At 45.0% G+C, this 21,936-nt stretch overlaps 1 protein-coding gene across 12 annotated transcripts in view; it reads right to left on the bottom strand.

Annotated features, from left to right (window-relative positions):
* Positions 1 to 21,936, bottom strand: part of GIGYF2 (GRB10 interacting GYF protein 2) — a 125,842-nt gene that overhangs the window by 24,444 nt on the left and 79,462 nt on the right. For all 12 annotated transcript variants that reach the window (XM_029064311.2, XM_029064270.2, XM_029064231.2 and 9 more), the window contains 11 exons: positions 21,100 to 21,279; positions 14,452 to 14,669; positions 13,949 to 14,108; positions 13,538 to 13,738; positions 11,835 to 12,028; positions 11,008 to 11,167; positions 10,042 to 10,208; positions 7,495 to 7,586; positions 6,020 to 6,127; positions 2,797 to 2,897; positions 890 to 990 (listed from right to left, as the gene is read on the bottom strand). In XM_029064311.2, the coding sequence (XP_028920144.1) occupies positions 890 to 990; positions 2,797 to 2,897; positions 6,020 to 6,127; positions 7,495 to 7,586; positions 10,042 to 10,208; positions 11,008 to 11,167; positions 11,835 to 12,028; positions 13,538 to 13,738; positions 13,949 to 14,108; positions 14,452 to 14,669; positions 21,100 to 21,279 (1,682 nt within the window). The remainder of the gene's footprint in view (positions 1 to 889; positions 991 to 2,796; positions 2,898 to 6,019; positions 6,128 to 7,494; positions 7,587 to 10,041; positions 10,209 to 11,007; positions 11,168 to 11,834; positions 12,029 to 13,537; positions 13,739 to 13,948; positions 14,109 to 14,451; positions 14,670 to 21,099; positions 21,280 to 21,936) is intronic.

Here is a 21,936-nt window from a genome sequence, read left to right on the forward strand (position 1 = left end):
ACGGAAAGGGAAGCAGATCTAAGAGACTCCAAATGGAATTCCATTTTAATTCCCTCAAAAGCTACTGGCAGATGGGAATAGAAGACAAAAATGCACTAGCCCTCCCAAAAGCTTCTACCAATCATCTTGGGTAATCGCTTCCCCGATCCTTTCCCCCGTGACACTTCAATACATATCTTTAAACGGTATTTCTAACCCCTATTTGTTCTTTATTTTACTGTCTCTCTCCGTCAGTAGACTGTAAACTTCCTGAGGTCAATGTTAATAATAATTATAACCATGGCAATTGTTAAGCACTTACTGTGAGCCAAAAACTGTACTAAGCACTGGAATAGGTATAGGATAATCACTAAGTGCTCAAAAAAATTCAATTATTTGATTGATATTAACTCTATTAGATTTTACCAAGCACTTAGAAAAGAGTCTGCAAAAAGTAAGTGTTCAATAAACGATATTTATTGGCTGACCCTCAAACTCTGTATCTTTTTCGTAAGTAGGAAAGCAGCACAGCCTAGTGGAAAGAGCAGGAGCCTGGGAGTCAGAGGATCAGGTTCTAATCTCCATTCTGTCACTTGCCTACTTTGTGGCCTGGGGCAAGTTACTTAACTTCTCCAGGCCTCATCACTTTCCTCCTCTGTAAAATGGGGGCTCAGTACCTGTTCTCCCTCCTACTTAGACTTTAAGCCCCAGGTAGGACAAGGATTGTCTCTCACCTGGTGATCTTGTATCTACGCAAGTGCTTAGTACATAGCAAGTGCTTAAATATCACCATTACTAATAATAATATGAAATAAATCCATTCTAGACCGACAGTGGGGCTTTCAAATTACAAACACCCCTAACTGAACTGACCTACACCACCCTGAATGAGAGAATTCCAGTTTCTCACCTTTGCAGCTTTAGCCTTCTCAAGCTGCTGCAGCTGTTCAAGAGCTGGTCCCTGAGATGCAGTGTCAAGAGGAAGATCCCAGACGCTGCTACCTTCCCAGACTATAAAATAAGAAATCCACAAAAACCTTGAAACACCCTTCCTCTCAGGAAGCAGACAGGCAAAAATTGGGGGGAAATTAGAGAGTTTGTGTACATTTAACCTATTTGAGAAAGCAAGGCATAGCAGTTCCCCTGCCTCCAAATACCTTCCCTAGCCTTAAAAGTCTGCTCTCTCTACACTGGCAGAGAATCATTTTCAGAAGTTTCCTGCCCATGGAAGGAGTCAGACTGCTCCCCAGAGCAGGTCCTTTCTATATATTGTACCGTACAATGGAAAGAGGGTCTCCGTCCAAGCAGAGGTACAACTCCCATAGTTTTGACGTATGCTTGTTGGGGGAAAAAACTCTATAATCAAAACGGAAATATGGGGAGGGGGCCATCTGGCCTAGGCTCCTGAAACAGACTGCAAGCATGCTTAAACCAAGCTGGACATCGGTCCAGGTTCACTTCTGGGAAGCACTATTATGACTTCACTTACGATTACTATTATGATTACTCCTGGTGGCCGAGAGACATACACAACAATTACACACGTGAACACGCCAAGCGTTAGACACCCACCCTCGGCCTACAATCTCTGAAACAGGGTGGAGGTGGTAAGCAGCAAGAAGGGAAATGCACACAGATGTTAGGTTAATATCCTCCCCTCTAAATCTGACTGGATTCATCTTATTAGCCCACTCGAAACTTGCAAGGCCCTACTGCTTCTCAGCCTATTTTCTAATGCTGAAAATCTACAGAAATAATTGATTTGACTAGAACACTGAGACCTTTGAAAAGAAGACAACAGATAAACCTAAATACACCGTGAAAATAATATTTGGCCTTTTTAGCCGATATATATCACCAGTCATTCTTGACTACACATTTTGCATCCTGCAACTGGATTACGCATCCTTTATTCACCCCCTCCTCAGCCCACAGCATTTATATATAGTAATTTATATTCATGTCTGTCTCCCCCTGAAGACTGTTCATTGTGGACAGGCGAAGTGTCTACCAACTCATTATATTGTACTCTCCCAAGCGTTTTTACGGTGCTCTGCACTCAGTAAGTGCTCAGATACGACTGACTGACTGAAGAGGTAAATAGCTGCACTTCATTCTTGTTCCCGTAACTTCAGGTGCACTCTTTGAACCCTTCTCAGGCGGAAAAGTAGTATCAAATCACTGTTCTCAATACTCTCCTAGGATCACTTCAACCCAGACCTTTTCAAATCAATCTATCGATGGCATTTAGTGAGTATTTACTGTGTGCAGAGCACTGCACCTAAAAAGTTGTATCAAATCACTTTCCTCAATACTTTCTAAGAATCACTTCAACCCAGGCCTTTTTAATCCATCTACCAATGGAATTTACTGAGTGCTTACTGTGTGCAGAGCATTTCACTACGTGCTTGTACAATAAAGAGTACAATAAAAGAGCTGGAAGACATGTCCCCTGCCCACAACAAGCTTACAGTCTAGACAGGGAGAGCATGAGAGTTTTTTATGAGACTAGGAAACAACTTCAGACAGCGAGATAGGGTGTTCCTTACAAATGGGGCTTTCCGTCGATAAGAAACGGGTTTGTCTGCCGGCAGTTTTGCACAAGTCATCCATCTCCTAAATGGAGCAACCGTGACCGGGTAAACGTTGTTTAATTTTTTTCCACTTGGTATTTAGAGGAGCATAGAGTGGCAGTTTGGATCTATTGTAAACAAAGGTGTCAAAAACTTCTATTTAAGTGAGACAGGGTTGAAGCTTCAGTTTGGATTTCAGTATCTCTGCTCTATAAGATACCAAATGCCGGGACTCATATTTTACCTGCAGGCTGGGAGGCTGCTGACTGAAGCTCCCAAATTGATCCAGTGTCTGGTACTGACACAGACCTCGTCACGGACGGGATCAGGTTCTGTTCCGATATTCTGTAAGAAGCAAAAAGATTCAACATACCGTCTCGTCATCCAGAGTAAGCACCGTGGCCTAACTGGAAAAAGCACGGGCCTGGCTTCTTAGATTGTGGGCCCCATGAGGGACAGGGCCTAAGTTTAATTCCCACCTGTATATTTTCTCCTAGTGCTTAATACCCACTAAGAGTTTAGCAAATACAATTACTACTCAATAAATACAATTATTGGGAGTCAGAGGGCCCGGGTCCTAACCCCGGATTCCCTATTTGCCTGCTGTGTGACCCTGAGCAGGTCGCTTAACTGTTCTGTGCCTCACTTTCCTCATCTGCAAAATGGGGATTCAGTATCTGTTCTCATCCTACTTGGACTTAGAGCCCATGTGGGACGGGAACTGTGCCCAACCCGCTTAACTTGTATCTATCCCAACATTTAAAACAGTGCTTAACAAATTCAAAACAAATAAATCCACAGTATTTTCTGTATGCAGAGCACTATCTGCAATGATTCAAACCTTTTTCTCAGTGAATCACTATCTCCATCATCAATGGTATTTATTGAACGGTCACTAAATGCAAACCACTATACTGAGCACCTGGGAGTACAATACAGCAGAGTTGGCAGACGCTTTCCCTGCCCGCTACAAGTTTACGGTCTAGAGCGGGAAATGACTGTGAACTTCTACCTTTAAACAAAATGTTATAGTACTCCCTCCTATTTAGACTATGAACCTTGTATGGGACAGGGACGGAGTCCAATCTATCTTACATCTAGCCCAGCATTTGGTGTACTGTACTGTACTATACCACTTAGCACATAGTAAGCACTTAAGTACCATAGTAAGAATAATAATAGTACAGGAGTGGCATGTTCATGCCTGGGAGAGGTAGGTCAATTATATTTTATGACTATGATTATTTCCTGAAACCTTCATCACGCTTATGTGACTGCTCAAATTCTAGAAGCAAAAACGGTTCTTATAACTGTTCGAGGAGAAGCACTTGGTGCTAGAGGGCTCGCCCGGCTCTGTCATGGAACCTCCAGGTTTGATTCCCTTGCATCATTGCCCATCAATGCCAGCAAACTCATTCTTGTGCAGAACACAGAGGGAGTACAGCTTATTCTATTTTTTTATGCCCTTTACCTGTTTGGTCTAATTGCCCTTACAGTCCAAGGCCATATTCAGAACCCCGTTTTTAACTTAAGGAAACTTGAGAAATAACACCTTGGGTAAGAATAATGATTAATAACAGTGATATTTATTAAGCGCTAGGCTAGACACTTCTCTAAGCAAGCACTGGGATCCACAAAAAATAACCAAACCAGACAGCCCCGGGGCCACATGGGGAAAACCATACTACCGGCCATGTAAGTCAGAGGAGATCTACTGTTCTCTACAATAATTGATCCATCAGTGGCATTTATTGAGCAACTTATAGAAGTACCATGGCCTACTGGATAGAGCACTGCCAGAAGGACCTGGATTCTAGTCCCAGCTTCATCGCTCGTCTCCTGTGTGACTGTGGGTAAGTCACTTCTCTGTGCCTCAGTTACCGTATCTGTAAAATAGGGACTGAGACGGTGAATCCCACGCGGGACTGTGTGCAACCTGATTAACCTTGTTTCGACCCCAGGGCTTAGAACAGTGCTGGGCACACAGTTTAGGGCTTAACGAATACCATAAAAACAAAACAAAGCAAAAAAACCAACTTGCTGAACAAAGTGCTTGGGAGAGTACAACACAATAGAGTTGGCATGCACAATCCCTGCCATCCAGGAGTTTAAAATCTAGTGAGGAGCTGGCAAGCTAGCTTACAATCTGGGCTACGTTACACTTCTTAAGAATGAGAGAAAATATACAATGCCGGTCCTGGTTTCCACCAATAGGTCCATTCAGCTCAGTGGCAGCTGGATGCTTGGAGGATCTATCCATGGCTACCCTTCTTAATATCAATCCTAATATTTAGATACATGTCAACTAACATCCTTAAATTTTCTCTCCTCTAGTAATCCACTAATGGATCGCTCATTTATGAAGTTATCCAAACTCCTCCTGCACTCACTTGTATTTTCTGGCTGCAAAAACATCCTGCCGAAATAAGCCCATATGCTTAACACCTACTATGTTTAAAAGTGTTTCCCTTCACCAGCTTTGTACCTATGAACCTCAAGCTTCAGTGAACTAGGTGAATAACAAATTCTATTTGCACCCTGTCCTTATTCCTCATGATTTTGTGGATTCAGTCATGTCCCCTTTTAAGCTTTGGAGTCTTAGCTCTTTTACTCTATCCTCATAAGAAAGTTAAATTCCTCCAGATAAATCTTTTCTAGTAATATTATTAGATGCTTTCTAAGATGCAATGACAAGGACTGAACAGAGTATGTCAACCAAGTAAAGGGGCAAAACTATGTCTTTTGCTTTCGCTTTCTATCTCCTTACCAGTTTTTTTGGCTGCTGGTGAGATGTGAGCTGTCAATAATGAATCAGATCACTTTCCACTAACATTACTTGTGGCTACAAGCCAATCAACCTGTAGCTGTATTATGAACTGTTTCCTGGGGTACACTTGTTCCCAATGAAGCTCACTTGTCATTTTTTAGCCCACCCACCCAGCCTTTTAGGTCTTCTTGGATTTTACCCCCACTTTCATGGCAGTTCACCACCCACAAATGCTTAGAATCAAAGGCAACCGTTGAGATTCAGTTGCACACTCCTTCAAAAGCACCAAATACACACTGGCTTAATTGTTCCAAACCCATTCTCGCTGGAGAAATTAGATATTTAACCCCAAGAATTCTTGGTTTAAACTTCCGAATGAACTCCAATTAAATACAATAACAATATTTACTAAGTATTTACTATGTGTCACGCATGGTGTTAAGCTCTATGGGAGAGGTAAAACAACCAAATCAGACCCAATCCCTGTCTCACCCACAACCCACAGTCTAAGAGGGAGAATGGGTATTTTATCCCCATTTTACAGATGTGGAAACTGAAGCCCAACCAAGTTACTTGTCCACGGTCACGCAGCAGGCAGGTGGAAGAGCTGACAGAAACCTTAGTGTCCTGACATCCAGTCCTGCGATCGTTCCATTAGGCCATGCTGCCTTCCAAGTAAGAACTGAAACTGACCACTTACCTCATCTTCAGAGCTTGGAACTGTTGAAGGAGAAGAGCCAGTTGCTGCTGCTGCTGGGATGACAGGGCTGCTTTCTGCTGCTGGGCCAACACCTGCGCGTACTGCTGTCTTCAGGAAGAGCAAAGGAAAGCATCACTTCTCTAATAATCTTGGTCTCTGTTAAGTGCTTACTATGTGTCAAGCACTGTACTAAACTCTAGGATAAGCACAAGTCAGTCAGGTCGGACACCGTCCCGGTCCCATCCGGGGCTCACTGTCTGAGCAGCAGGGAGAACTACTACCAGAGAAGCAGCGTGGCTCAGTGGAAAGAGCCTGGGCTTCGGAGTCAGAGGTCATCGGTTCGAATCCCGGCTTTGCCACTTGTCAGCTGTGTGACTGTGGGCAAGTCACTTAACTTCTCTGGGCCTCGGTTACCTCATCTGTAAAATGGGGATTAACTTAGAGCCTCACGTGGGACAACCTGATTACCCTGTATCCACCCCAGCACTTGGAACAGGGCTCTGCACATAGTCAGCGCTTAACAAATACCAACATTATTATTATTATGCCTGCACCACTTCTCTTACACAATATAATCCAAAGCAGTAACAGCCCCTACATTGGTCTACTCCTTCCAGCCCCCTTAAACCCTCTCCTCTCCTTTATCCTGTGCTTTTCCCTGCCCTACACTAGAAAGGAAAGATTGGTGTGTGCACTGTTTGCAGAAATTGAGGGATGATTTTTAAGTATCCAAGTTGGCAATAGGCACTGGGACTTAAGCTAGTATCCAAACTAAGAAAACTGGGAGGGAGGCGCTCTCCTATTTCCACATCTCCCAGAGGGGAGTTAGATGAAAGGACAGGACAGGCTAATAGACTCTATACAAAAAATTTGTTGGCGATTGGTTGATTAAAAATATGCTAATAATTATTAAGAATAGTAGTAGTAGTAATGTGGAATTTATTAAGCACTTACTCTGTGCCAAGCACTGTACTAAGCGCTGGGGGAGATACGAGATAATCAGGTCCCACATAGGGCTCAGTCTAAGTACCACTGACTCCCCATTTTGCAGAGGAGGGAACTGAGGCACAGAGAAATGAAGTGACTTGACCAAAGTCACATAATAGGTAAGATCCTGATTCCCAGGCTTAGGCTCTTTCTACCAAACCACCAGGCCTCACCGCTTCTCTTACTGAATTCAAAAAACACCCTGAACTAAAGCAAATGAGAATCCATAATGCCGGATGAGTGCCTTTAGCATAGGCCCTCTGTGAAGATCCTCTTTTCCCTCGTCAAAGGCCCAACAAGATTCAAACACAATCCTCCAAAGATAGCTTCACCCACGGTCCTTTCAACAGAGAAAGTGCAGCTAACTGCGCACCCTGATTCCTCTACTAAACAGCTTGTTCGGTTAGCTGAACGGCAGATGAACCGCTGGAGGACGCAGCAAGGGGACAAATGACCATCCCTTTAAAACTGCTCAAGCAATAACTTACTGTATCAGGAATTGCTGGTACTGAAGGTGCTGCATCTGATACAGGGCAGTGAGTTCATGCTGTCGGTTTAGTCGCTCCTGGTCCAACTCTCCCTGTGAGTGAGAAAGAAGCATTAGAAAATACCACTCAAGCAACTGGCAACCGCAAGAACATTCACGTCAATGACTTAGATTTATTGGGACGGAGAATCCCGAGCCAAAATTCCTGAAGGGGACCTATAGGAACCAGAAGTCCTGAGAAGACAGGCCTCAAGGTAATCAATCATATTTACTGAGTGCGTATTATGTGCAGAGGAAGCTGTGCCAAGCGCTTGGGAGAATATAATACAGCAGAGTTGGTAGGCATAGTCCCTGTCCACAGAGAGCTCACAGATCATTCCCCTTTTTATTTTGTTAATGAAATGTACATCGCCTTGATTCTATTTATTTGCTATTGTTTTAATGAGATGTTCATCCCCTTGATTCTATTTATTGCCGCTGTTCTTGTCTGTCCGTCTCCCCCGATTAGACCGTGAGCCCGTCAAAGAGCAGGGACTGTCTCTATCTGTTACCGATTTGTCCATTCCGAGCGCTCAGTACAGTGCTCTGCACATCGTAAGCGCTCAATAAATACTATTGAATGAATGAATGAAGACCAGAGGATTACTGTAAATACGGATGTGTACATGGGGCTGAGGGAGGAGTAAAGAAAGGCAGCAAATCAGGGAGACGCAGAAGGGAGTGGGGAAAGCAGAAATGAGGGGTTAGTCAGGCAAGGCCTCTTGGACGAGATGCACCGTCAGTAAAGCTTTGAAGGTGGGGAGAGTAAACGTCTGTCAGATATGAAGAAGGAGGGTGTTCGAGGCCAGAGGCAGGACACGGGCAGGAGGTCAGCGACTGGCATTACAGGAGCGAAGTGTGAGGGCTGGGTTGTAATAGGAGAGTAGCGGGGTGGGGAAGGAGTGGGCGAGGTGACTGCTTTAGAACTACAGCTGGTCGGGCAGGACACGCAACTATTTAGGAGTTGAGAGGGAGAGGAAGGAAGATAAATAATCACAATGCACAAAGAACACCACTAAGGTAAAGATAACAAAATGTGAAAACGTTTAAAATGGAAGAGATCTGTACACCAGAGGGCAGCAGTTAATCAAAAGCAAATGAAAATTGGAAGCAGAAATCCCATAGCAGCTAACGGATACACGTTCAGATCTACAAAATCTTTCGGCTAGCTAAAAGGGGAAAGTGGACTTCCCGCACTTCCTGTTTTTTCCACACAGGGTAAAGAATATACTAGGTCTGGAAGGTCCTCTGACCACCCATTCCAAACACGAAACATAAAACTGGACCCCGAAACATTAGATTCAAAGGCAAAATTCTTAAAGTAAATATTCAAGCTTTTCCTGGATTGCCTATACGGAACTCCATACTACAAATGCCTTAAATGCCTAAATCTGGGTGGTTCATTCAATTCAATAGTATCTATTGGGCGCTTCCTATGTGCAGAGCACTGGACTAAGCGCTTGGAATGGACAATTCGGCAGCAGATAGAGACAATCCCTGCCCATTGACGGGCTTACCCATGCCCAGGTCTGCAATTTGGGACAATAAGCCCTTAATAAAAATGGTTTTTCAACGTTTCTTTATCCATGATGAAATAGGAGATGGTGTCAGAGGTATACAGGACACAAGTCCGCTGAAAAACCAGTCGATCACCTTCATTTGGCACATAGGTCAAGCGACTCTTTGGTCTCATGCCCACATCTTCTGGCATTGCTATTTTAAAACTCTTAAGTCCACAATTCTGTAAATTTGGTGTTTTTGTCTCAGATAGAGCCAGTGAAAAGTGGAAAGGCAGCTTCCACTTAATGAGGAGGAGGCTCACCTCCGGGGTTCCAGGCACATATCTTATTTGTGCTTCCTAACATAAGCAAGTTCCTCTGTACCCCCGACAGGCTCCGGATGAACCAGCGGCAAGAAGCAGCGTGGTTTAGTAGAAAGAGCACAGCCCTGAGGCGGGGGTTGGTGTCAGAGGACCTGGGTTCTAATCCCATCTCTGCCACTTGTCTGCTGTGTGACCTTGGGCAAATCCCTTCACTTCTCCATGCCTATCTCCTCTGTAAAATAGGGATTCAAGTGCGAGCCCCATGTGGGACATAGACCGCCCAACCTGACTGCCATATACCTACCCCAGTGCTCAATACAGCATCTAGTCCACGGTTAAGTGCTTAAAATACCATAAAAAATACCCAAAAAAAATCACACATGGGACAAAAACCTGGGCTTGTGGCTACCGTGGCCTCAGCAGGCCGAGTCCAAACTTACTCTGAAGCCTCAGCCAGGGTTAACTGGGCCAGGTCTTACCTCCCTGTGGGGAAGGGACGACAGACGCAGAGTTATCCACTAGTGACTCTAGTAAGCTTTTGGGACCTGAATTCTCAGACAGAACAGGGGACGATCATCGCACGTGCAAGCATTTCATCGAGGAGCGGTGCTGCGACTCAGAGAACATCTGAAACAGGAGTCTTTGAGGCAATCGGAGGACAGTGGGGTTCTGCTGTCGATTACGTACCAGATGTGGAGGGGGTGCTGGACCCGGAGAGAAGGGGACCCTTCCCCACATTTTCATAATGTCTCCGAGGGGCTGGAAGCTTTCATCGCATGCTCTTTTCACCAACAGGGACATAGTGAAATATCCCGCCTGAAACCATTCTGCCATCTCCTGGTTATTGAACGGGCCTATAGCATCAGCAACCAACATAGAACAACAACAGATATTCTAGGTTAATCGAAGTGGAAATAGCCAAACTCAGATAATAAGGGTGGCATCGAGTAGATTGCTCCACGTGGTGCCTGCGGTACTCCAAACATTAATTAACCCTCAAAAGGGATCAGTTCACTACTATTCACCGGTAGGCTCAGATCTCATATTAAAATTATCATATCATTATTAGAATTGTAAAATAATTCCAGTTCTCTCTCACACCAAAACCTACTGCTTGAAAAAGGACAAGCACATTAGTAGAATGCTCTGGACATTTTCCCCTCAAATTATGGATATTTTCACTTCAGTGATCACTAAAATTCCAAGAGGAGAATCTGATTCACATAATCTACTTGGGCAATTTTTCCTTTTTAAATAACACGTGACTAACAATGCTTTCCTTAGACGATGGCTCTGGAGAGCAGCAAGACAGATTAAATCAACAGCAGATTACATCACCAATTAAGGATAGGTCTGTAGGTGCCTGGCAATGTCCTGAGAATGATACGTCAAAGGCGGATTTTTTTTTTCAAGCGAGCATCCTGGTCTTATTAAAGAATACAGTTGCGATAACATGAAGGGCACTGACAGAGGTGCGGGATTTGGCTTTGTGTTACTTGGTTTCCCCTAGTGAACCTGAAAAATTTCTACATCGTTTCCTCTTTTCCATTAGAGAAAAATGACTCTGACAGTGGTGAGATACGCATCCTTAATCAGGGCTTATGAGAAACGGCTGAGAGTTCCGCTCGAGAAGTATAAAGACCACGGACCTACCCTGAATTTCTCCCTGTGGATCTTTGTAATACCATTTCTGCATGGCTTCATGCAGTAGCGGAATAGAGACCCCTTTGGCTCTGTGCTCTTGCAATTTTGCTGCCAATCTCTCATCATCCAGTGCACTGTCCTGTAGATATGCCACCATCTTTTCTGCTTGCTGCAGTTAGGACAGGAAACATACTTTAGAACCAAGGGTCCAAATGAATTACTGTTATATAAATACATACACATATTCAGTAATATCTGAACTGAGGTCAGTTCTGACGAGCATACTTATAGTTACTCAAACGTGCCTGATGGTAAAAACAACTGGGATCTGTGGGGCTTGGTCGGCAGGTCTTACCAGGTCTAACTCTTAGAAAACATCACCTTGGAGACAGTTTTTAGATAATACGTGGCAGTTACGACTTGGAGAAAAACCATCTTCCCGAGTTGTCTAGAACAGGACACACAACTTACCCGTTCAAGTGAACGCCTTTTCGAAAAGTATAATATGACTAAAAATGACCAGGATCTGAAACATAACCCACTAACTGAAAGCCTCACATGAGGCATCGGACAAGGCACCAATCTACAGCTGCCAGCAGAATACCGCTTCTTGCACTCCCAACATTTCAAAAAAAGAAATTCAACAGGTAGAGTAGAAAAATAGCCCACGTGAACGAACATCAAAAGATTTGAAAGTAATGTCTTTAAAACTGAATGCCACCTTTTATAGTAAGTTGCAAGAAAAATACATGTGTTTGTTCATTCAACATCCTCCCATTCCGCGGGGTTCTCGGGTCCCAGAAGACAGTCAGGATTCATAAAATGTCAAAGTTTACCTGTTCTAAGTGTTTAAGGCCCTCTTCATCATCTGGATCGGCAGAAATGCTGCCCATGCCTGGGGCCCCAATAACCGGCGTTTGGACTGGCCTGAGGGCCGGGCTTGGATTGGTCACAGGAGGTGGAAGTAGGAGAACGGGAGAGGCTGTGTCTGCTGGAATCTGTGGCAAAGGTTGGACAGTAGAAACCAGTTCTAGAGAAAAGGATTGAGAGTTATTACCAACACTGTGACGTGTACGGTTCTCTGGATTCCACTGTAAACCTGGTTCAGCAGCAAACTTTCAAAAGGGGATTTGAAAAAATGACATATGGCATCACTAACATGACTTACATTATTAGATCAGGACTAATTATTACCCAGTCAAAGTAATGGCCCGCCTAATCCAATATTCAACGGTCACTAGATGTTTGATGGAAGAGTATGACACTGATCATTTGCCAATCGTCCTCAAATGTGTCACCAAACACTTGACTCGCCCTCATCCCCTCCTTCCCCCTTCAGGTCCCACATCCTCCCTAGTGGCCCATTATGTAACTCACATTAACGAACTTTTGGTTTTTTCTTAAATGGTATTTAAGTGCTTGTTATGTACCACGCACTGTCCTGACCACTGGGGTAGGTAAAAGATACCAGGATGGACACAGTTCATGGCCCACGAGGGGCTCTCAGTCTTAATCTCCATTTTACAGGTGAGGTAAATAAGGCACAGAAGTGAAGTGACTTGTCCAAGGTCACAGAGCAGATGAGGCAGAGGCAGAATTAGAACTCAGGTCCTTTGCCTACCAGGTCTGTGCTCTTTACACTATGTCACACTGCTTCAGCTTGTCCCAATTCTTTCAGAACCTACATACGAGTACTGCGCAGAACCAACTCCAAGTCTGCAAAATTATTACACTCTGGCTTCAAGAGACTAGACCATCCCTAACCCATCTTACAGCACTGTTTTCACTGCGAAGGCTTTTGGGTAAAGAAAAAAAATTAAGATGATTATGGGTAGATTCGGCACTCTGCCCAGACCTTTAATCAGTCGTATACGCTGAGCATATGCAGGACCCCTGTACTAAGAGTCTACGAGAGAACTAGAAAACATGATCCTTAAGGAGCTTACAACCTAATAGGGAAGACAGACACTAATAAAATATTAAAATGTGTACATAAGTGTTGCGGGAAGAGGGAAGGGAGAAAGTAGCCCAGTATGGAAAAGCTGATGGGAAAGTTGGGGAGGTTCGGTGGGGGAGGGAGATACAGGGTGGGGTACGAGAAATGAATCAAACACGGCCTCCTCTGTCATTCTAGGGTGACAGCAACTTTCAGCAGTACAATCTTGCCAATAGAGGACTGTGGTGATCTAATTGTTTAGTACAGTGTTCTGCACCCAGCAGACCCTAAACGCTACTGACTGCCTGAACGTAACAGTCTTGCTCAGAGTAGCAGACTTGCAGAAAACTTGTGAAGTGGCATTTACCCAGCTGGGGAGATCCGATCAAAACAGATATTCTGCCGCATTATTCTAACAGCAGCAAGAGGCTGCTTTTACAAAAGCAAATCTATTAAAATGAATGAGGGCAGAGGCATTTATCACCTGCTTCCCTTCCCCCGCAAAACCAACTACCCTGCACTCCAGTGATCCCTGAAGAACCACTAATCAAATGATTCTTGGGGAAATCACTCCTTGCTTATGTACCCACAAAAGCCGAATACCTTCGCCTCTGCTCGACGCTTTGGCCGGTAGTGGGTTCTCTGCTCGGCTCTCCTTTTCTTCCGTTTTTTCCGTTCTTTCGGGCTTGGCGTCCTCTTTTCTTTCAAATAAGCTGGTCTGCCCTGGTTCCTGGGCCTCGTGGGCTGTCGGAGTCCCCGGCGTGGCAGACGGTGAAGATGTTTGGACTGTTTCTTCTGCTGCTTCTAAAACACGGAATCATTTTACTTTCATTAATCAAGCAGTGGTATATACTGAGTGTATATACTGAGAGTAAATACAGATCAGGACACTGAACTAAGCGCTCAGGAAAGTACAATACAACAGAGTCGGCAGATGCGATACAAAGGGATGCAGTCACTGAATGGAGGAGGAAGGTATCTTGGATTGGTAGAAACCCGTGACACTCTCCTTACCTGCCACTCTCTCCAGTTTCTCTCCCTCTCTCTTGGCCGTCTTGTCAGGTTCTTTGGCTTCTTCATTGTGGCTTCCCTCAGAATCAGAACGCTCCTCCCCTTCTTCCACAGGCCGAAAGTCCATTTCTTGTTCTTCGGGGATGGGCTCTTTCTGAACCTTCTGTAGCAAGAAAAACACCAACCAGTGGATGACTTTCCCGCCCTGCTGACCTCGATAAGAGGGGTGTTCCGACCCCGGCAATTTCTCCCTTCCCTCTTCCCATAACACTTATGTACAGATTTTTCATACTGTAAAATCTACTAGGATGTAAGCTCCTTAAGGATCACATTTTCTAGTTCTCTCCCAATCTCCTAGTACTTCTAGTACAGTGCTTCTGTATACAGTAGATGCTCAGCATATACAAATGATTAAAGGTTTGGGCAGAATGCCAAATCTACTCATAAGCATCTTCATTTCTTTTCTTTACCCAAAGAAAAGACACCAGGGTGAAAAAAGGGTTCACCTTTAACGACAGAAATGCCCCGGATGAGTCAAATGTCCCCATTTCTTCTTCGGCGTCCTCTAAGCACCATTCGGGAAGACTATCTCGATCGTCGTCTATGCTGCCGCTGCCGGATCTCACTCTCCGGTACCCTCGTTCGTCGTCCCGCTCTCGGAAATCGTAGTCGAACCTTCGGCGCCGCTCCAAGTGTTCTCGCCAGCCTGCGGAACGTGGGCCGTCTAAAGTGGGGGCAGAAGAGCACGAGAAGAGAGTTTACCTGAAGAGGTGACGGTGAAGGGAGGAAGATTAAAGAACAAGATCCTTACGGTAACAACTTCGGAAAGCCATATACTTTATTAGAGGCGCGAAAGAAGAAACAGCAGATGACCTTACAAGGATACTCCTGTGACACTCGAGAATCAGAAACCATTACCATTTAAGTGCTCAGCCTGGAGAAAGGCTATAAAACAGTTACGGAAGCACGTTTTGGTTTTCACTAGAGTTACACTCTGGTTATAGTTACACTGCAGTAGTTCTATTTATGGGATCTCATTCGAAAAATCAGTGGTATTTATTGAGCACTTGTGTGCAGAGCATTGAGTTTGGGAGAGTACAATATAACAAGAGTTGCTAGACACATTCCCTACCCACAAGGAGCTCCCAGTCTATAGGGGGAGACAGAAGTTCCCCCTTTTCCTCAGTTCCCCCTCCCTTCCCGCATCACCTTGACTCGCTTCCTCTGCTCTCCCCCCTACCCCACAGCACTTAGGTATATATGTATATAACTATGTATAACGCTGGAGAAGCAGCGTGGCTCAGTGGAAAGAGCACGGTCTTTGGAGTCAGGGCTCATGAGTTCGAATCCCAGCTCTGCCACTTGTCGGCTGTGTGACTGTGGGCAAGTCACTTAACTTCTCTGTGCCTCAGTTCCCTCATCTGTAAAATGGGGATTAAGACTGTGAGCCCCACGTGGGACAACCTGATTCCCCTATGTCCACCCCAGCGCTTAGAACAGTGCTCGGCACGTAAGCGCTTAACAAATACCAACATTATTATTATTAACTATAATTCTATTTATTTATATTGATGCCTGTTTATTTGTCATGATGTCTGTCTCCCCCCTTCTAGATAGTAAGCCCAGTATGAGCAGGGATTGCCTCTCTTTATTGCTGACTTGTACATTCCACACGTTCAGTACCACACTCTGCACACAGTAAGCGCTCAATAAATACGACTGAATGAATATTGGTAGCGGAATGGGAGAGAACGGGAAAATGCTGGGAACTGAGCGTCGAGGCCCACAGAGTGTACTATAAAAGTTCCCACTCGTTGCGAACCTCAGGGTGGGTGGAGCACTGGGGACAAGCAAGTGGTTCTCAGAGTGCACGTGAGGCAGAATGGAAGTTTATCTGTCTAGCGTATAATTCTATCGTTCTCTCCCAAGGATTTAGCAAAGTGCCTGGCACACGGCAGACATGCAATTCCACCGAGTGACTGATCGACCCACTTGGGGCCACCTCCTGGGACAGGGCACCAGGAGAGACGGCACTCGCTGACCTTCAACACTCATGAAGTATCACTTCGGAGAGAGAGGGACCAACCCTGTGGAGCCCAGAGGTCAGGCCATGAGAGGCGGGTGACTGGCAGCAGAGGAGAGTGCTGAAGGGACATAAGCATCCACTCTATGGAGGCTATGGGTGCCACCGTCCCCAAAGCCTTCTGAGCCAGACTCTCAGACTTGCTCAATCCTGAAAAGAAGTTCGAGCCCCATCTTAACTCTGACACTTCAATTTATTTCCAAGAAAGGGAAAAGTCGGTCCAAAATGTACACATAGGACAGAAACAAGGAGAAAGCAACTCCAACAGTATTTTATCACCGTTTTTAAGACAAAATGCCATAAACTGCCACCCCAGATGATCTCTGTCAGGGGTGGCCTAGTCCCTTGAGCTGAAAAGCAGCAAACCAAATATATAGTATGGCCCAAGAGCCAAAGCTCAAAAACAATTTCCTCAAACAGACGGCGAGCGGCCGTTCCCAGGTAGGAGGGGAGTGTTGGGGAGAGAAAGGCAGGAGTAGCCCTGCAGACCACTACTACTGTCAAAAGGGCCGGAGCCCATCACTGTCTCTTTTATATTACTGTGGGTTATATTATATTATGTTATATTTACTTTTGTTATAAAAATGCTAAGGTGCAAGAGCTCGGCCCGCACAGTAACAGAAGACAAAGTTTGAACATCTCTAATCTATGCACTGGTAACCCTAGGAAGGCATGCAGTGGGGCCTAGTGGAAAAACCACGGGCGTGGGAGTCTGACGGAGGACCTGGTTCAGATCCCGGCTTTGGCACTTGCCTGCTGGGCGGACATGGCCAGGTCATGTTACTTCTCTATGCCTCAGTTTCCTCAGCTGTACAGAAGGGACTAAGTGCTATTTTCCCTCCTGATTCAGACTGTGAGCCCCATGTAGGACACGGACAGTATATTTTGCATATATCCCGGCACTTAGTCCAGCGCTTGGCACGTAAGCAAGCTCTTAACAAATACCGTTATATCTAGGGAAGAGACGGGCATGGTACGGAGGAGTCCGTGAATTGACTGATCGTACCTCGATCTTTTCTATTCCACTACCAACCTCTACTAGCCCAAGTCCTTCTGGTCTGGAACTCTCTCCCCCTTCTTATTATTATGGCATTTGTTAAGCACTTACTATGTGTGAAGCACTGTTCTAAGCGCTGGGGTCGATACAGGGTAATCAGGTTGTCCCACGTGTGGCTCAAAGTCTTAATCCCCATTTTACAGATGAGCTGAGGCACAGAGAAGTTAAGTGGTTTGCCCAGGGTCACACAGCAGACAAGTGGCAGAGCCAGAATTAGAATCCACAACCTCTGACTCCTAAACTCATGCTCTTTCCACTGAGCCATGCTGCTTCTTAGGGAACAGACCGCCACTCTCCCCATCTAAAACCACATCTCCCTTAGAGGACTTCCCTGACTAAGCTCTTACTTCCCCTCCCCAACCTCCCCTCCGTGTCATTTATGCACTTGGATCCATATGCCTTATTATACGCACCCCACCCTCAGCCCCACAGCACTTACGTGCATGTCCTTACACTGCCATTTCTCCTACAAATAACTCATTTTAGTATCTGTCCCCTCTAGACTGACAGCTCCTTGTGGGCAGGGTATGTGTCTACCGACTCTTATACCGTACTCTTTAAAGCCCTTGCAGTAAGCACTCAAATACAAGATTGTTTGGCTCCTTCCCCACGCTTTCAAACATGTGGATCCCCTATCCTAAAAAAACCCTTCCCTGAACCAATGGCTCCCTCCAGTTATTCATTCAATCGTATTTATTGAGTGATTACTGTGTGCACAACACTGTACTAAGCACTTGGAATCATTCCATCTCCCTCTTACCCATTCCTCTCCAAATTCCCTGAGCGAGTTGTCTACATCCACTGTCTCAAATTCCTCCGATTCTCTCCTTGACCCCCACCAATCTGGTTTCCTTCCCCTTCACTACACAGAAACCGCCCTCTTGATGGCCAACAGTCATCTCCTTCTCGCCAAATCCAATGGCTTCTACCCCATCCTAACCCTTCTAGACCTCCCCTGCTGCCTGCAACACCACCAGCCGCTCCCTTCCTCCTGGAGATATTATTCAATCTCGGCGTCACTGTCACTGCCCTCTCCTAGTTCTCCTCCTCATCGCTCATTCTCAGTCTCTTTGGCAGGCTCCTGCTCTGTCTTCCTCTACCTGTGGGGGTCCATCAAGGCTCAGTTCTGGGTTCTCTTTATCCTCCATCTACACCCACTCCCTTGGAGAACTCATTCGCTCCTAAAGCTTCAACTACCTTCTCTGAGGGGATGATTCCCAAATTTAACCCTCCAGCTCTGCAGATTCGAATTTTCTCCTGCCTTCAGGACATCTCTACTTGGATGTTACGTCAATACTTCCAACTTAACGTGTCCAAAACAGAATTCCTTATCTTCCCACCTAAAGCCTGTCCTCTCTGCCCCACCACTGTAGACATCATCACTCTCTTTCCTATCTCACATGTGTATAACCTTGGCATCATCCTTGCCTCACCTCTCTCAATTAACCCACATATTCAGTCTCTCACCACATCCTGTCGGCTCTACCTTCACAACATCGCCAAAGTCCGCCTTTTCCTCTTCATCCAAATTGCAACTATGCTGATCCAAGCACTTATCCTATCTCACCTTGATTACTGCCTCTTCCTCCTCACTCATCTCCCTGCCTCCTGTCTCTCCCCCACTGCAGTCTTTACTTCACTCTGCTGCCTGGATCATTTTTCTAAAAAAAAAAACACTCAGTCCATGTCTCCCCACTCCTCAAGAGCCTACAGTGGTTGCCCATCCACCTCCATATCAAACAGAAAGTGATTGCTTTAAAACAATCCGTCACTTGGACCCCTCCTATCTCACCTCGCTGACTTCCTACAAGCCGACGCGTTCACTTCACTCCCCAAATGCTAGCCTACTCACTGTACCTCAATCTCAGCTATCTCGCTGCCAACCCCTTGCCGACACGCTCCCTCTTCCTAGAACCCCCTCCCCCTTCATATCCAACAACCATCACTCTCTCCACATTGAAGTCTTATTAAAATCCCATCTCCAAAAGGCCTTCTCTGACTAGCCCTCATTTCCTGCACTCCCTCTCCTTTCTGCGATGCAATGAGCACTTGGATTTGTATCCTTTATTCACCCAACCCTCTGCCCCACAAAACTTGTGTACATATTCAAAATTTAATTATTGACAATAATTCCTGTCTCCCCCTTTAGACTAGGCAGGGAAAATGTCTACCAACTCTGTTGGATTCGACTCTCCCGAGTGCTTACTACAGTGCTCTGCACACACTAAGAGCTCAATAAATCTGACTGACTGATGACCTCTGAATTCACTGAAACTGAAGTCTGTATATGAATCACTGGTATTTACTGAGCACTTATGAAGGGCTTACAGCCTCAGTATACTCTCTTTGTATGTAAACTCTCTCTCTGTCCCCATGACCCAAACTACATTCACATCTGGTAGTCATGAAAGGTTGAATTAGCAATTTAATAGGGTCTGAACTTAAATACAGAGCTCCAATATCTTCAGTTACCAGCATATCCAATGTCAAGGGAAAGATTCCTTTGAAACACATTCAGGAGCAGAAAGAATTACTAATCACTGCTATTCATTCTCCTTCCCCCAAACCTTAACCGAACAGAAACACGTGATAATGCGTTTGACCTAGCGTTAATGCGTCTTCTTAAAATAAACTGAGGGCACATTTGTAGACTAGCCAGAGAATGGGTCCTTTCTTATACCATAAGCCCATTTTCTTTTGGTTCCTCTATCCACAAAACAAAAGTTGATGGTCAACACAGAATCCTGAACTCCCAGAGACCAGTTGCTCTCTGATTGCAAAACAGGCACTTGCGGGGTAGGAACATTAACTCTTTTGGGCTTTAAGGACACCGATCAGTGAAGAATTAACAGGACCAAGCAAGCCTTTGCCCTTTCTCACGCGAGGTTTACCTCTCGTTAATTATAGAGGATGTCTGCATTATGGTTTGCCAAGTGTATTACCCCAAATTCCCCAGCTACCACTTTCTCCTAAATGAGTGGCACTTGGCCTGTTGGACGCTTGGTACCAAGCGTGAGTTTCTTGGGGCTCGGCGTCCCGTCTCCTTCCCGGTGACCCGCCGCCTGGCCTCTCCCCTCTTCGGACTCTTAGGAACAGAAGTTGAGTATCATCTTTTCAAAACGCAGATCGAAGCACATCATTCTCCTGATCAAAACACCCATGTAAAGCCATCAGCTTTAAGGTTCTCCAGTGGCTGGCTCCCTATTACTTATATACTTATATTATTTAGAGAAGCAGTGTGGTTTAGTGGAAAGAGCACAGGCTTGGAGTCAGAGGACATGGGTTCTAATCCCAGCTCCACCACTTGTCCGCTGTGTGACCTTGGGCAAGTCACTCACTTCTATGTGCCTCAGGTCCTCTGTAAAATGGTGATTAAGACTGTGAGCCCCACACGGGACAACCTGATTACTTTGTATCTCCTCCAGCGCTCAGAACAGGGCTTGGCATATAGTAAGTGCTTAACAAATACCATTATTATTATTATTATTATGTCCTCTTCTCCTGCTCATTGCAGCTCGGGCTCTTCGTTCCTCAGTCGATCCACCAATAGTGCTTACTGAGCGCGGAACTCTGTATTAAGCACTTGGAAGAGTCCAATGTAACAGAGGTGGTAGACAAGCTGGCCACAGTGAGCTTACGGTCTAGAATCCCCCTGAGCAAAATCTGACGGTCCCACGATTCTCCTATCTCTACCCCAGTCATGCCCTTCCACTAGTCAATTCAACAGGCATAGTTAACTGTTTTATTCTTCACGTCTAGTCTCTCTCTTCATCAATCAATAATGACCCATTCATCAGTTCACACCTGTCTCTCCCATTCAATTTTAAAACCAATGGAAGGGTCTGAGTCTTCAATGTCTTGGAATGTTCTCTAAGGACTTAGTACAGTAATATGAAAGGGCTAAATAAAAACTGTTCACATTGACATTGCAACCATCAAATTTCTGAACACCAATTCATTGTAATCCCAGAGGTGCAAATCCCCTTGCTGATCGTCATTTTCCAGATTTCTCACCTGGACTATGAGGCCGCCATCGCTCCCCGTCCCTCCGTGATCCAGCTAGCCGCCAGCCCCCGTCTTCGTCGTCCCCATTTTGTTCTTCTCTAAAGATCCGCCAGTTCTCACTTTCTGAACGGATGAATTCGTGCTTCCTCCCTGTGACTGTTGTCCCTCCTTCTTCAAAGTTTGGTCTCACTGTGAAGAAAGTAACATAAAGATAAGTAAACGTGCTATTCCCGCAGACAAAAAAAACTAATAGCAACACCTAAAGCCAATGTCCTGCACCGTTGGCCATTTCAATTCTTTAAAAATCAGCAAATGAATTCGAAGAACAACCAGAATGGGAAAGAAACGTGAACAATTTTCTGGAAACTAATTTAAATGGTATACGCTATAAACAGACCTTTACTTAAGACACGGAATAAAATTTACAAAACACATTAGTGATCTTTAAAAGTTCAAACAGGGAGTAGCAGTTACAAGATTACTAGCTTTTTTCAAAGGCCTACATCAAGGGCAACAGCCATAGAAGTTCCCAGCCAGAGTATGGCATTTCTTATGCTAGTCTTATTATTAGGTTTTCTCTGATTTTTCCCAAACCATATACACAAGCTAGCCAAGTGACTGGATGGCCATGAACATACCTATGGCAAATGAGAGCAGTGCAACTAAACAGATTTTCCTGTCAGAAGTCACGTTGGTTTCAGTCTTTAATAATCTAATTAATCACTGGTAATGAACTGTTTTTTAACAGCACTTAAACTCGCTGCTTCTCCCCCAGATTCTGCCCTGCCATTTTAAAAAACCCCTTCCATTTACCACGACTTAATAAAAAACCAAATTTCCTGCCTC

The sequence above is a fragment of the Ornithorhynchus anatinus genome, chromosome 1 (assembly GCF_004115215.2).
Source record: "Ornithorhynchus anatinus isolate Pmale09 chromosome 1, mOrnAna1.pri.v4, whole genome shotgun sequence".
Lineage (NCBI taxonomy): Eukaryota > Metazoa > Chordata > Mammalia > Monotremata > Ornithorhynchidae > Ornithorhynchus > Ornithorhynchus anatinus.